The sequence below is a fragment of the Amblyomma americanum genome, chromosome 6, assembly GCF_052857255.1.
Source record: "Amblyomma americanum isolate KBUSLIRL-KWMA chromosome 6, ASM5285725v1, whole genome shotgun sequence".
Classification (NCBI taxonomy): domain Eukaryota; kingdom Metazoa; phylum Arthropoda; class Arachnida; order Ixodida; family Ixodidae; genus Amblyomma; species Amblyomma americanum.
In genome coordinates this window covers 53,820,617-53,834,889 of record NC_135502.1, presented here as the reverse complement: position 1 = coordinate 53,834,889, position 14,273 = coordinate 53,820,617, and the positions used below count along the sequence as shown (strand labels likewise).

Genomic DNA, 14,273 nt, shown 5'->3' with positions numbered 1-14,273 from the left:
GACAATGTGCGGCGTCAAAATGAGCAGACAAGGGAAGGGAAATAAGGCGCTCGTTATGGCACACATACGAAAGAAGCAGCAGCCACTGAAACCGAAGCCAAATTTGGATCCCACCGGCACCATGTGGTTGTTTTTGTCTTCTTCCTAATCAATTACTTTTCAGCGATAAAATAGTTACAGTACTGATTCACCACTGATCATCAACACAAATTAAAAATATTAAAAACGAAAATAGAACCATTGCCTTCTGATCCTTGGTTTTGGTGACTGTTGGGTTCCGTCATATGTCGCAACGTGACACTGCCTTCTCTCAAAACATTTGCGAACAAATCCGGGATGTCCGCCTGGCCACTCTACAGGCATCATTAGAGGGAGGTATCCTCAGCAATATTTAGGCAGTAATGGCATGCTCTATGAGAGCGGCAAAAGAGCACGGAAGTCAGAGAAATATTACACATGCACTTTCCAACTTCCGTGAAGTTGGAAAAAAGCCTCTCCGCCTCTTCTCTCAAGCTGCGTTGCGGGCTTGCGGCCGCTGCTTGTAAGGCAGACTGCAAAGCTTTGCACGTGCACTTAAAGAAAAGAAAAAAAGCCTTATAGGCCAATGCGCAGTTCGTGTTCAACTTGCACTTTTTGTCTTTTTATGATACATACACGTTACGACAGCAAGATGCAGATGCGAATGAGATTGGGATGATACTGAGGTGAGACTGAGATGAGATTAAGATGAGATTTACCATAATGCTTTATTTGATTCTTTTACTGTATTATTCTGTTGAATTACGTCGTGGTTTTGTGTGCGCAGCAGCCAAGTGGGGCGCGGCTCCGTCAGACATGTCTATTGCCTTTTGCCAAGGCATTTCTGTAACAACGTCTTAAAGAAAGAAAGAAAGAAAGAAAGAAAGAAAGAAAGAAAGAAAGAAAGAAAGAAAGAAAGAAAGAAAGGAGGAAAGAAAGGAAGAAAGAAAGAAAGAAAGAAAGAAAGAAAAAAGGAAAGAAAGAAAGAAAGAAAGGAAGAAAGAGAGAAAGAAAAAGAAAGAAAGAAAGAAAGAAAGAAAGAAAGAAAGAAAGAAAGAAAGAAAGAAAGAAAGAAAGAAAGAAAGAAAGAAAGAAAGAAAGAAAGAAAGAAAGAAAGAAAGAAAGAAAGAAAGAAAGATTAACTGTTGCGAAGAGAAGAACAGGATGCATTTCGGTGACTTTATTTTAGCTGAAATTGTACAACATTCATGATATGACCAGTGTCAGTGAAAACAGTGGGCGACAGCGCGTTACCTGCGCATGTCGCGGGAGAAAACAGCCGCTAAATCAATCCGACTACGTTTACAAAATACGAACGAGTCCACTACGATATAAGCTTCGGAAGGAGCTGCGTGAAAAAGGTTTGTGTCAACATGGTTATGTTTTCATTTTTTTTTCCTTATCAGATATCTACATTCATTGCTGGCGTGAACTGTTCTTTGTCGTCGACCACGTTTCTGTGCGGTCAATGAACAACATCCGCAATCCTTCCATCAAGCTCAACAATCGCAAAAAGGTTCTAAAAATAGCATTCAACCTGCAACAAAGGGAAGGAAGTTTTTCTTTTCTTGTCAGTATATCAAGTGAAAGAAGTACTTTAATTTTTTCTACTATTTCTACTTTTATTGAATAACGTTCAGCCAAAGACGTGACTGTACACTGCAAAAGAATTCCCGTAACATTTCTAACGTTCATCTTTCTCTCGGTACTGTAAGATTAAGAAGGAAGCTGCAGTGACAGAAAACAACAAAACGATTGTCAATATACTGGCAGTTTTTTTTTTGTAATTTACGAAAACGATTCTGCTCCACACAAATTTTGGTGAAATTATCAAAGTATTTATAATATTAATTTCCTATCTAACCGGGTGCAAATAACTTTATCAGACGACAACAATTATGTTTGTAAAATTGTTTGTATAGAGAGGCATTCTTCCTGAAACGGTACAACTTTCAAGGACAAACTTCCCTCGCACACTGGTAACATAATTTCGGTATTCTTGTACAGCAAATTAAAATCGCCACAAGATGGTGCTGCATCGCAGGAGCTTTTTCTCTGTCAGATAATCTGCACAGCTTAGATGACTGTTGTCACTTTATTCGACCAAAACCTGTATTTTTATCTGTCCAAAGAGGCTGAATTTTCACTTTGCTAAGCTTTTTACTTTTAACCTGGTGATTCGCTTCAGTTATCACTCTGGCGTCCCAACGCACTCGGTTTCTCTATCATTCCAGCTGATATAAATATTGTCACTCCAGGCTTTTTTTTAAACAAGCTGCATTTCTTACAATGCGCTCAGCAATAAGTATAATATCTTAGCACGGCGCGCTAATACAGGCATAGAGCGAGAAAAAGCTGTAAGCAGGTAAGCCAAACTGCACCTCAATTCTTCAGTCTTACCAAGATTGAATAATTAAAGCCTAAAGTTAACAAGAAGGTTGCATATTTTCTAAAAAAATAAAAGTAATGCTTTATGGATTCTTTCGGAATAAACTGCCCAGTTTACACCACAAGAATTCTCAATATCCACGAAAGTGGGTCGCCTTTTCAAGCGAAGGCGCGGAAGTAAGAGATCTGTTCCGGAATTCTTTCACAGTGTATATCACTACCAACAGTGCATAACACAACCACAGTTAGACTTTTAGGCATATCACGCACACCGCTGAGTAATACGTAATACGAAGGTGTCCACGAACACGAGTTGTATATCTATACAGCAGCGACTGGTTGCTTCATTAGTCCCTTGTTTGTCGCTTTTTGCTTGTTGTTTTGTTTTCTAGCAAAAACGAGCTTGGAATAGTTACGAGCAAGGTGTCCCTTGAGAGCGGGGCGATAACGGCACGTCCTAGCGTTTTAACACGTTTCGGGGGAGAGTAGCAGTATACAGGCAAACGAAGGAAAGGGTCGGCACAAAGGCAGGGTGCAGATTCTGGAGCTCGGTTGGCTACAGGCTGGAGTTCAGGTGTCGGAGAAGTCGGAAGATTCGGTGAGGTGTTGTCACGGGCGTCGACGGTGTCAGGGTCTGCACGCTGCGCAGCGGGCTTCCTTACAGCTTGACACTGCAAATAAAAAAGAAAGGAATACATATGTTTATGGTTTATGGTTCATGGGGGCTTAACGTCCCAAAGCGACTCAGGCTATGGCGGACGCCGTAGTGAAGGGCTCCCGGAATTTCGACCACATTGGGTTCTTTAACGTGCACTGACATGGCCAGGACACGGGCTTCCAGAATATCGCCTCCATCAAAATTCGACCGCCGAGTTTTGTGTCAGGAACGATTACGTGTGCTATGCCTATTGGCTCACATGAAATAAATGGAATCGCGTAAAGAAATCGGTGAAAGAAATTTACACGGGCATCTAGAATTTCGCCTCCATCGAAATTCGACCGCCGAGTTTCGTGTCAGGAACAACTACGTCTTTTTCAAAAATTGTACCATCATTCCACTCTACAGAACGCACTCATTGCTCCTCCCCATTATGTTTCAAGCCACACTGATCATCGCCACAATGTTGGAATTTCGAAATTTCGCACCTTATCTGCATTCAATTACTTCTTGCCTCGTGCTTCACGTGAATGGAACAACCTTCGTGCTGAAATTATCGACATCAATGATAACCAGCATTTTCGCAACGCAATAGCTAACATTGTATAAATAGCAGAAATTTCTTGTAATACTAATTTTCTTGTCTATGTATTTTTTGTACCCACTCCCCTCTTTAACGCCATTGGCCCTGAGGGTTCAATGAATGAATGAATGAATGAATGAATGAATGAATGAATGAATGAATGAATGAATGAATGAATGAATGAATGAATGAATGAATGAATGATTACGTGTGCTATGCGTACTGGCCCACGTGAAATAAATGAAATATCGTAAGGAAATCGGTCAAAGAAATTTGTTACTACGCGATGACTACTCGCGCCCTTAGCGAAGTGGCCAAGAATCGTAACGCAGCAACTGACTGATTCCGGTTGCAACGACGCGGTGCATAGCACGGAAAATACGAGGGGATTCCGCTTTGTCTTCGGTCGATAATGTTCGTATAGCTCATGGCGCAGGGTTTGTGCTATTTGCTTGTTTCCAGCGAGCTTAATATCATCGCAGCAAGACTTTCATTTGAGCTAGTTGGTTGTAGCTTGACATGGTTTACGCGAAAAAGCGTACAGGCGCTAAAAGACGAAGACTGTCCTGTCTTGAGTGTGCTTGTCTTCGTCTTTTAGCGCCTGTACGCTTTTTTGCGTAAACCATGTTAATATCATCCCTCAGTTGACCGTGAGGCGTAAGAGAACGTAACAGGTTTCGGATTTTGAGGCAGCTGCTTGCAACTGCCTGGAATAACTATTTTTTTACACTGCCTGCAGTTGCTGTGTCACAATGTCTGTTTAAATTAATGCTGCAGACAAACGCTATTAGTGTCACAGTCATACCCAGCAATTCTGGACAAAAGCATTTTTGAGTGGGAAGCCGTTTATGAACGCAGTTTTTTCATATAATGTAAGATTTCACTATAGCAATCAATATATCCGTAGATCACCCAAAGGCAGCCTTCTATATTTTTTTTGTATTGACGCTTTTGCTATCGTCAAAAGCGTCCCCATTGGTTTTCTATGGCAGTCTAAACTGTTCTATGCGATCGCTGGAAACACTTTAAAACAAAAATTTTGCTACATATTGGAATAATGGACCAGTACCTTCAATATTTCCATACGAGTGTGTGGCAATTTTCCAATTTTAAATACTTTTGCCCGAGAAAGCTGGACTTGTCTGCCATAAAGGACCTCGCGCACTGCTTGTGCGAGCGCCTTGAAACTTTTCTGGCCGCTGCAGTGGGCACTTGTCTTCCAGTTCAGTAAATATTACGACAGTACTCGAGAAGAAGCCGGAAAATTGCTCGTTGTTAGCTCAACTTTTTTTTTCAGAACTCTTTATTCTCAAAGGCGTATAAAACTTTAAAAAAAACACGAATTAGGTGCTTTTGCAGATTTCTGCACATGAGGCCAGTTCATGTGATTTGTTCTATATGATGCAGAAGAAAAAATAGATGCAAAAAACAACGGTACTGCAAGCACACTGTGCATATAAAAGTTCTTTTTTTTTTTCGCACGACCTTTTAAAAATGACATTATGTCTTTGAACAGATGCACCGCACAACCAGACAATCTTCCCGAAATTTCAAATTTTGTGTGCGCTCTACTATATGGCTTTTAGGTTCAAAATTGAGGCGCAGAAAACTGCGATAAAGTGAGAATTCCTCTCCACTGCCATTAGTTTTCTTCAAACTACTTTAGTCAGCGCTTTCTTTTTTACTGAAACAGTCTCGTTGGCAAGCTGATGAATATATTATGTTAATCTGCCTCACCGGTACTTAACAGGTCACTTTCATCGCAGTTCAATTTAATACCGTGAATACCCCATCGGTGTATTATATAAAGGGGTGTGGGGGGGGGGGGGGTAAATAAAACATTTATATACCAGACTCGTGGCGACAGTTTCGCGGAATGCAGAATGACCGGTGATGGCTGGAATAGACAGGCATTTTGCGGCAATCAGCTAAAGTCAGTCATTTGAATGAATAACACGGACAGTGACTTTCGTGACTCATCTGTCGAGGTAATGACATATCGGGCCATCAGCCATTTGACGAAAGGATAAAAATTTGTATAATTTTCTTGCCAGCGTCACGATTCTGGACAGTTAAAGAACGTGTAAAGGAAATGCTTCACCAAAGCAAAATTGTATATTTCTAATTCTAGCACGCATGTTTACTTTATTTCACTGTTCTTTCCTAGCACGCCTCAAAATAAATTCTGTTATTAAACATCACAGTTCTCAACTGAAGCTTGTTGTGCTTAGCTGGTACATTCATGCTAATTTCTTATAAAAGACATCGCATTGTTGAAAATTCGATTGCCAGTGAGTCTGGTCAGCGTTGTGTTTCGAGGGGCGCATACTAAAAATGAATTGAGCTAAAATAAGTAATACAGCTGACAGAAAGAAACTGCGGGGCTCCTTACCTTAAGACTTCTGGGAGGCTGTGGCCACTTCCTTGTGCTTGATAACTGCTGGAATCGTCTTCTCTGAAAAGGAAAAATATAAGAAAGGCAGTAAGTACAAAATTATCGCATTGAAAGTCTTTTTATCATCATATAAATACTTTTTTTTTCAACATTATTGTTGTGACCAAAGGTATCGGGCATGATGCCGCTGTAATCTGATAAATAACATGAAATTTCCCATGACTGCGCAAATGACACTAACATATTTGCAATGATTTAACACGCTAATCATGTCGCATGAGGATCATCCACAATGACCTCATGGCTGTAATAACTCGCTTTAGAGCACTGCGCTTCAGAGTCCAGTTTTGGCTGCAATGGTTATTTCGATGAAAGCGAACTGCAAGAAAACATGTGTGCCGACAATTTGGTGCAGGGTAAATAATCTAGTTTGGTTGCAGTAAAGCAGAATGCGCTGACTGTGGCATTAGTGACACTTCATGGAACCTAACTTAAGGCTGAGGAGCGTGGTTTCTAAAATAAATGGTCGCTGTCACTGCATCCCGCCTATTGTTTTTAGTTATTGTTGTTGTTGTCCACATATTATGGCAATTGCTTTTAGGTGAGCATAAACAGCATCGTGCTTGCTCTTCTTCAATATAGAACGTGTTGCCGACATCAGGTCGTCAACTTACTAATATTTAGCCATCTCTCATTTTTTTCTATAGTCATGCGACAGTGCGCAACGCGCTTAAGTAAAGGCCAATAGATAGCAGCATTCATCGATGCGACAGCCGCTGATCATTTTTTCATCTTGCAAAGCCACGAAGTCTAGTTCTGCGCCCCGCCGACCAAAAATTCACAATACATGCGGTTAGGCTTAGGGTTTCTTGTCCTTGAGTTACCAGCCAGCTGTCACGTTTACAAAAATTATAAATTTCTTCGCAGAAGGAAGGCCTAAAAGGTCCGTCTCAACCGCTAAAAGCACGACATGAAGCCCATTCGCAAAACCGCAAAACAACTTTACGACAGTTCTCTACTGTTGTCCCAGTGCGTAACAATTAAGCCCAGGTTTCCTGAAAATTATAGCAATAAACAAAAAATTCCAGGAGTACACTCAAGTCTGCTTAGGTGAAGTCATGCGAAACCATTTCTCTTGCTGCGCGTCCTTCCTCCCCCATACGCGTCCGCTACCTCGCCTCCATCATCTCGCCTATGCGCGCGCCATCTGCTGGGCTAGCGCTGTACATTGCGAGGGGGGGTTTCAGTGGCAGACGCATGATGGCGCTACGATTGCACTTTTATTCAGTTCGTGCAGACACGCTCTGTCCACAACTTCTGTCCACAGCGCCAGTCCACAGCTTCCGGTGACGCCACTCATGAGTAATAATAATAATAACCGGTTTTTGGTGGAAAGGAAATGGCGCAGTATCTGTCTCATATATCGTTGGACACCTGAACCGCGCCGTAAGGGAAGGGATAAAGGAGGGAGTGAAAGAAGAGAGGAACAAATAGGTCCGTAGTGGAGGGCTCCGGAATAATTTCGACCACCTGGGGATCTTTAACGTGCACTGACATCGCACAGCACACGGGCGCCTTAGCGTTTTTCCTCCATAAAAACGCAGCCGCCGCGGTCGGGTTCGAACCCGGGAACTCCGGATCAGTAGTCGAGCGCCCTAACCACTGAGCCACCGCGGCGGGGCCCACTCATGAGCCGAGAAATGCTTTCGCATTAAAGGATTCTAGTGATTCCGTATCCGTGGCGCAGGGTACGCTCCGCGAAATTATGATGACACCGACACTGGCATTCTCCAACGAATGCGTCCGCTTGCTCTGGCTGTCTCCCGGTAGCTTCTCCGTCGAGCTCGAAGCGGACGCGCTATTTACACCATACTTTCGCGGTCCCCTCGACTTGCGCATGCGTGTATTTAATATTGCGCGTTCCTAACCGCCGTGCGCGCAAACAGCGTAAAAATTGCGTATGCACGTCAGCGAGAAAAAGGAAAAGCACGAATGCTGAAAAAAAATTCATCTGCCAACCAGCGCTCGCGTTTTAACGCTCTTTTTTTACTTTGCTGCTGCTCGATAATTCTTGAAAGGGCGACACTCCCATATTTCCGCAGTAAGTCCATTTTCGAGGCCAATGTGCAAGAATACGACAATCGAACGTGAATCAGGGCAGTGAATCAGGCTTTTGAATCAGGATGGCGGTATTTTTTTCGCGGATAAGAGTTTGAAAAGCAATTTATCAAAATAAGGAAATATTTTTCAAGAGACAAGTTCACACAAGCAACTGCTTGTGCAACTTTTGTTCAACCTTTTGGTGCCGCCAAGAGGCAGCCTGTCTCCAGCTGTCACTCGGCCGGGCACGTCAGGTATGGTGTGTGCATGCGGCGAAATAATTAGCTGCGGTTTAACTACTGCTGAACCTGGTTAGAGCGAAAGCTGTGGTGAATAGGACAAGTAGACGCGGCTTGGCGCCTGCAACGTTGAGTGCGTTCCGCACTCTGGATAGGCAGCGCGCCCACCCTGGGGCAGTTAAATTAATGGTTCATCGCGAGAGGAAGGTCATCCTATGAACACTGCGGCCTATTCTACCGCCCTCTACCGGCGAATCGAAAGGTATAAGCTAAGGTGGCACAACACCATGGTTGACTACATATGGTAAGGCGTATAGCCACACTTGACCTCCAGCTCACTTGAAGATAAAGCGGCAACGCGTGGCGAAATCGGCTTTACCTAGAATAGTGAAGCTTTCGCTTCAAAAGAGGCGTCCTCTGACGTGTAAGCTTCAGCAGCTCTCTGGCCACACGCATTCGCAAGGCTCTCTTCATTTATGTCTGTGCTGTAAATTTGCAGTAGCCTTACTCAAAATCACACACTAACGCTATCTGTCGGCCGCCAGTATCAAGCTGCGCATAAACCAGTGGCAATATTTTTACTTGTACTTGTTGTGAGTAAACTATAGGTACAGTGCTGTGAAATGCTGCCGAACATGTTAATGGTGGTGTTCTATTCGACTTAAACGCTGAAATATGCTTCTAGTAAACACTTCATGTCCTCGCACCTCAAAGTTCTGATCGTAGAAAATCAACTGGATTTACCAAACCATCATAACTACCGTGGTGATTTTAGGTGTTCAGCGTCATGCGGCACCTGAAGGCAGCTGCCCAAACTAGAGGCGTTTGTCTCAAGACCTACTAAATTAGAGACCTGCACATATGGCGGTGTCCTATAGGACTGCGTAGGACTTTCGATAACTTTTTGGCCGTTTATGGCACTCGATCCTCCTGTTCTTGAGACCAGATGTTAAAGCAAGAATATAAATCAAACAACACGGCGTATGGAGGCTAGCTTTGGGAGCACATAGCAATACACCAAATCAGGGGGTACAGGGGGATATGGGATGGGCGTCGTTCGAGAGCAGAGAAGCTAGCAGTAAGATAGCATTTGAGGAGCGATTGAAAAAATGGCGGAAAGCAGTGGGCTAGGGAAGTTTTCAGGTACCTGTATATAAGGAATGTTGACACGAAATGGAGAAAGCGAACAAGAAAATTGACAAGCAAATATCTGGACAGCAGTAGGGGGCAAATGAGCAATTATCGGTTAGGAAAAGGTTAAAGAAACTGAGAGAGCTGCGTGTAAAACAGGGATGCTGACGAAATCGGCACTGGGAACATACAGGATCTTTAAGCACTAAATTGCCAAAGAAAATATCTATGATAATTGAAGGGGAAGCTCTTTGTTGTTCGAGGCCAGGACGGGAGTTTTGAGGACTAAGACATATAGAGTCAGGTACCACGAGATAGACACGTTGTGCGTTGCGTGCAGAGAGGAGGAGGAAACGGCTGAAAACTTGATACTTTTCTGTAAAGGGCTTCACCCTGCAGTGGAAAGTTGCGGGGCTGATTTATCCAAGGCGTTGGGGTTTAAGGACAGTGAAGGGAAGGTAGATTTTAAGCGCGTAGAAGTAATCAAGCGAAGGTTATCTGATTGGTGGCTAAAACCAAGACAAGAGTAAAATTTCACAAGTCATGGCAAGGTGGCTTGAACCACCGCCCGATTTAAAGGGTTCAGATCCATCCATCTGTCCGTTCGTCCGCCCGTCCGTCGTCTGTCATGATCGTCATCATCGTCTGCTATGTATGACGGCCATATAACGGCGCTTTTGGCTTTCTCGCATGTAATTTTAGAACGTGGTTTGCAGTGCATGCGCTAGGAAAATGATTTTTTATCCTTTCACTGCCTCCCGCTGCATTTGTCCTGTCTTACTATTTTGAAATCTAGTAATTATCCATGCAAATATGACATTTCTTTAAATCCTAGCGGTGAATTTTCTGTTTGCGCGCATGCACGCATGATACTTTCTGGCATCTTTGCTAGGCAATGGATGAATGATGAAGACTCAAAACGTAAAGAAATGACAAAACTATTACCTCTTTGAACTAAAATAATGGCAAACACCATCTTGCTCGATAGGTTAATTGTAGCGCCACGCCGCCCGTAGCTGCTTTTTCCTAGCGGCTAAACTTATGAACTAAAGCATGCGCGTGAGAGCAGTGCCATATGTACAGGTCTCTAGTTCAGTAGGTCTTGGTTTGTCTAGATTTGCGGTGTTTGAATATGGTCGGTTGTACTCACTCTTTTCCTCTCGGAGTCGGATGGCGGCGTTCCGAACTCTGGCGTTAGCCAGCTTGGCTGCTTGGTGTTCGGTAGCCTCAGGGAAGAGCCGCTGCGGAAGCTGATTTGGCCCCGGACCAGTGTACTGTGCGCCGGGGAACTCGCGTAGAATGTCCACCAAGGCGGCAAGCATGATGTCTGCACAGCATGGTTCATAAGAGCACACGTCGAGAAAATCACGGCAACCCCTTCACACTGATTATTGCAGAAATTTCACCGAGATGAATCGAGAAACCTCTACGCTACCTGGTATTTCATGCAAACATGTTACGAGGGGCAGCAGACGCAACATGACTTACACGATGGTCATGCGGCTTTATACTCTTGAGGCGGAAAACTAACATGCGCTGTTATATATTACCTAAGCAATCTTGGACTGATTCTCAGATCATTGACTTGGTTTATGAAGCAAAATTATTTAAAGTCAGAAGTTGGCGCACATAATAGTTGTCTACGTTGCTGTACTTCCCTTGTTTTCTTCAATTACAGTAATAACGACATACGGTGACAAAAAAAATGTTCAAGACAACTTCAGATGACGAAGCTCCTTGTTTATATGCGTTCAGTCAACAAACTTTACAGTATCGCGCTTCTCCCTCCAAATTTATCCAACCAGGATTTACTTTCCTCGCTTTTTTGTTTATTTCGTCGTTACTCGAATTTGTAATGCGGCTATTTCAAGAACAAACTTTTTTTCCACGCCATCTTGCGGGTAAAAAGTGTCATCAAAGCAAATCTTCCAACGAAATTAATTAATCGCAAGTAATATACTCCTGAACGCAACGCCCTACCAGATAAAACATTATGACCTAAATTATTTGACATGCAAGTAGGCTCTCTGTAATATCCAGCATCCCTCGTCTCAATTTCTTAACGGCAGTCCTGTTCTCAACATAAACGCTATTGGCAACTTTTCACTTACCAAGAACTTTCTTCTCAACTTCACCGGAGAGCTTGTTTTGAGACACCTCAGTTTCCACAAAGTTGGCGAACCTCGCGAGTGCTTCTTCAGCGCTCTGGTCACCTGGAAAAAAAAATATCGAAGATTAAAAATTTAGGCTAAGTTCGGAAATAACTGCATGCAGCAGGTTCTGTTTACCCGTTGAAGCTGACTGCGCACACAACTAGAGACACTGTGAGTTCAGCCCAACACGAATGCTCTTGATTGTTAGTAACAGCGCAAGTGTGTGCGGATTGTGCAGTACATAGAAAGGGAAGTAATTCCTCACAAAGGTTTACCACTATTTTACGCAAACGTCCACAGCCGCAGTCCCTTGACAATGTATAAGGTAATTTATGCAAGCATTGCTGCTCAATGGCTTCATAAACTTTGGAAAATATAATTTAAACCCTTGAATCCTAAAATCGGACTGACATATGACAGCTGTGAAATCACTAATGCCTTCTTTTACGAATACAAAGATTTTCTGAGACGGAATTTTCTGTGACAGCATACTACAGCGACAGCGACGCCGCTAACATAGGAAACCTCGACAACGATGTCATGTTTTTAGGCATCCTCAATATTGTTCTGAAAGGCCAAAGTATCAGCTGCATAGTCTACAAGATAATCCAACACAGCTGCCGGGTTAAAAGTGTTACTTGGGACATAAGTTTATTAACTTCGTTTCAATGCCAGATGTCTACTCAATCCTTGCGAAACAAAATGGTTTCTCCCGGTCGAGCATCAATTGACAGCATCCTGAATGCACGCACTGGCATGGAGGCACCCTACGAAGCTCCCTGCTTACATTCACGCAGCGCGACAGCGAACACAGACAACAGGAAGACAACTGGTCTAGCAATTCGTTTCTAGCAAGTTCATTTTCAGTTATCAGGGCTCTTTCCTTCACGCATGAAGTACCAATTGCAGCCCAAAAATTAGTTTTTAGCGGCTCCATACCCAGGCTCGCCCACACACATAATGGAACCTCTCAAGGACCAAGACACCGCCCCAACACTTCTTGCCCAGCAAAATAGCCACTTGTGAGACCTTGGCTGCCAGCCTGTCTAGAAAGATATTTTCCTGACGCGCTCCCCTTCAGCAAGCACATGCTCAGTCTTGTGGAAGGAGCCTTGAGCCACTTTCCTTCATGAACACAAACCTGGACATAGGTCGCGTCGAGAAATAATCCCTCTTTCGAATACGCGCATCATTGCAAAGTAGTGTAAGAGGCCTGCTTAGGCGCTTATTCTCTTCCGAGAGACCACGGAAGTGTGCTTCCTCACCCTTGATGATGCTGTGGGCGAACATGTCCTTGGCGAGCCAGTAGATGATCTCCTCGAGCGTGTACTCGTCGTAGAGCGAGGATCCCCGCAGCCTCTTGAGCGCACCCAGCACGTCGTCCTCCGCCTGCTGCTGCGCCGAGCGTCCCCGCTGCTCCTCGCCCAGCCGCTCCAGCTCCAGGACGCTCAGCTTGCTTGGCGTCAGTCCGCTGGGCAGCATGAGCCTCTCGGCGGCGCCGCTGCGCTTCTGAGACTCGGCCCCATTGGGTGCTGACTCGACCTGCGAGCCCTGGTGCGACGTCGCCGACGACTTGTCCTTGTCTCCTCCGGCTGTCTTTGAGGAAGCCACGGCGGAGCTAGAAGCACTCGCAGCCTTGCCCTTCCCGCCAGCCTGCGAAGGTGCTGACGGCGCTACTTCCTTGGACACCGAGGATGAGGCGGGTAACTTGGGGTTTTCTGAAGCCGCTGCCTTGGCGTTCGGAGCATGCTGCTGGGCTGGCTTCTGCGGGGCCTTGGCTGTCATCGCCACTTTGGGCGGATGTTCCATTTCCCTGGTGTCAAGAGCTTCACTAAGACGATGCTGCTGCACCTGCGGAAGAGTATTGAGGGCGATTGAGGACAAAAGATGTAGTTTTCTGAATCGACGGCTTCTCATGTAATTGCTCCTCAAAACACCATTTCAACAAAGTTTTTTTTCCTCTTCACACCACGTGCAGGCAAGAATCACCCCCAGTGCCCACAAGCGATGCCGAGTGAGGGCTAAGGACGCTGTCACTGAGGACCATGCTTGACCTGAAGCAAAAAATTGGTGCAAACCCAATGGACGATGCACTGGCGCACTGGCGCTGGTGCACTGGCACGGATTGGCACGGCGAAAAGTAACTTGGCGGCTCATTAACTACAGTCCAAGCCAAAACAGCATAACGCCGCCCACACAAAAGGCGAGGTATCCAAAAGAGCGCTAAAGCATTGTAGTACAGTTTCCAAGAATACTCGGGTGCACAGCTAACTACTTGCTCTCGTCGGACTCTATTCCACAAACACGTGTAGCTCTACAGATAACATGTGAGCGTTTTTCTCAAGAGTTAATCAGCAACAGCTAATTTACGTGCAACAAAACAACCGGTGATACAACCGAAGACCACTGCTCGGCACCAAGAGCCTAAGTCTTCGCAGCATTCAAGTTCCATCAGTCATCGTGGATTGCAATCTGGTAGAGCAAAGTTTTGTTCCACAAGGTTTAATTCTCTGATCAAGACAAGTGCGAAACAAGGTCGCCGTTGGTGGCTATAACTTTGCACCAAATTGTCTACTTTATGACCTACTCTGGCGATGAAAATTTCAGA

General features: G+C 44.4%; 1 protein-coding gene across 2 annotated transcripts in view; it reads right to left on the bottom strand.

Moving 5' to 3' along the window:
* Positions 1–1,178: 1,178 nt before the first annotated feature.
* LOC144093463 (uncharacterized) overlaps positions 1,179–14,273 on the bottom strand; it is a 195,895-nt gene continuing 182,800 nt past the window's right edge. For both annotated transcript variants that reach the window (XM_077626864.1, XM_077626865.1), the window contains 5 exons: positions 12,931–13,516; positions 11,624–11,725; positions 10,663–10,839; positions 6,040–6,102; positions 1,179–3,077 (listed from right to left, as the gene is read on the bottom strand). In XM_077626864.1, the coding sequence (XP_077482990.1) occupies positions 6,041–6,102; positions 10,663–10,839; positions 11,624–11,725; positions 12,931–13,516 (927 nt within the window). In that variant the 3' untranslated portion in view covers positions 1,179–3,077; position 6,040. The remainder of the gene's footprint in view (positions 3,078–6,039; positions 6,103–10,662; positions 10,840–11,623; positions 11,726–12,930; positions 13,517–14,273) is intronic.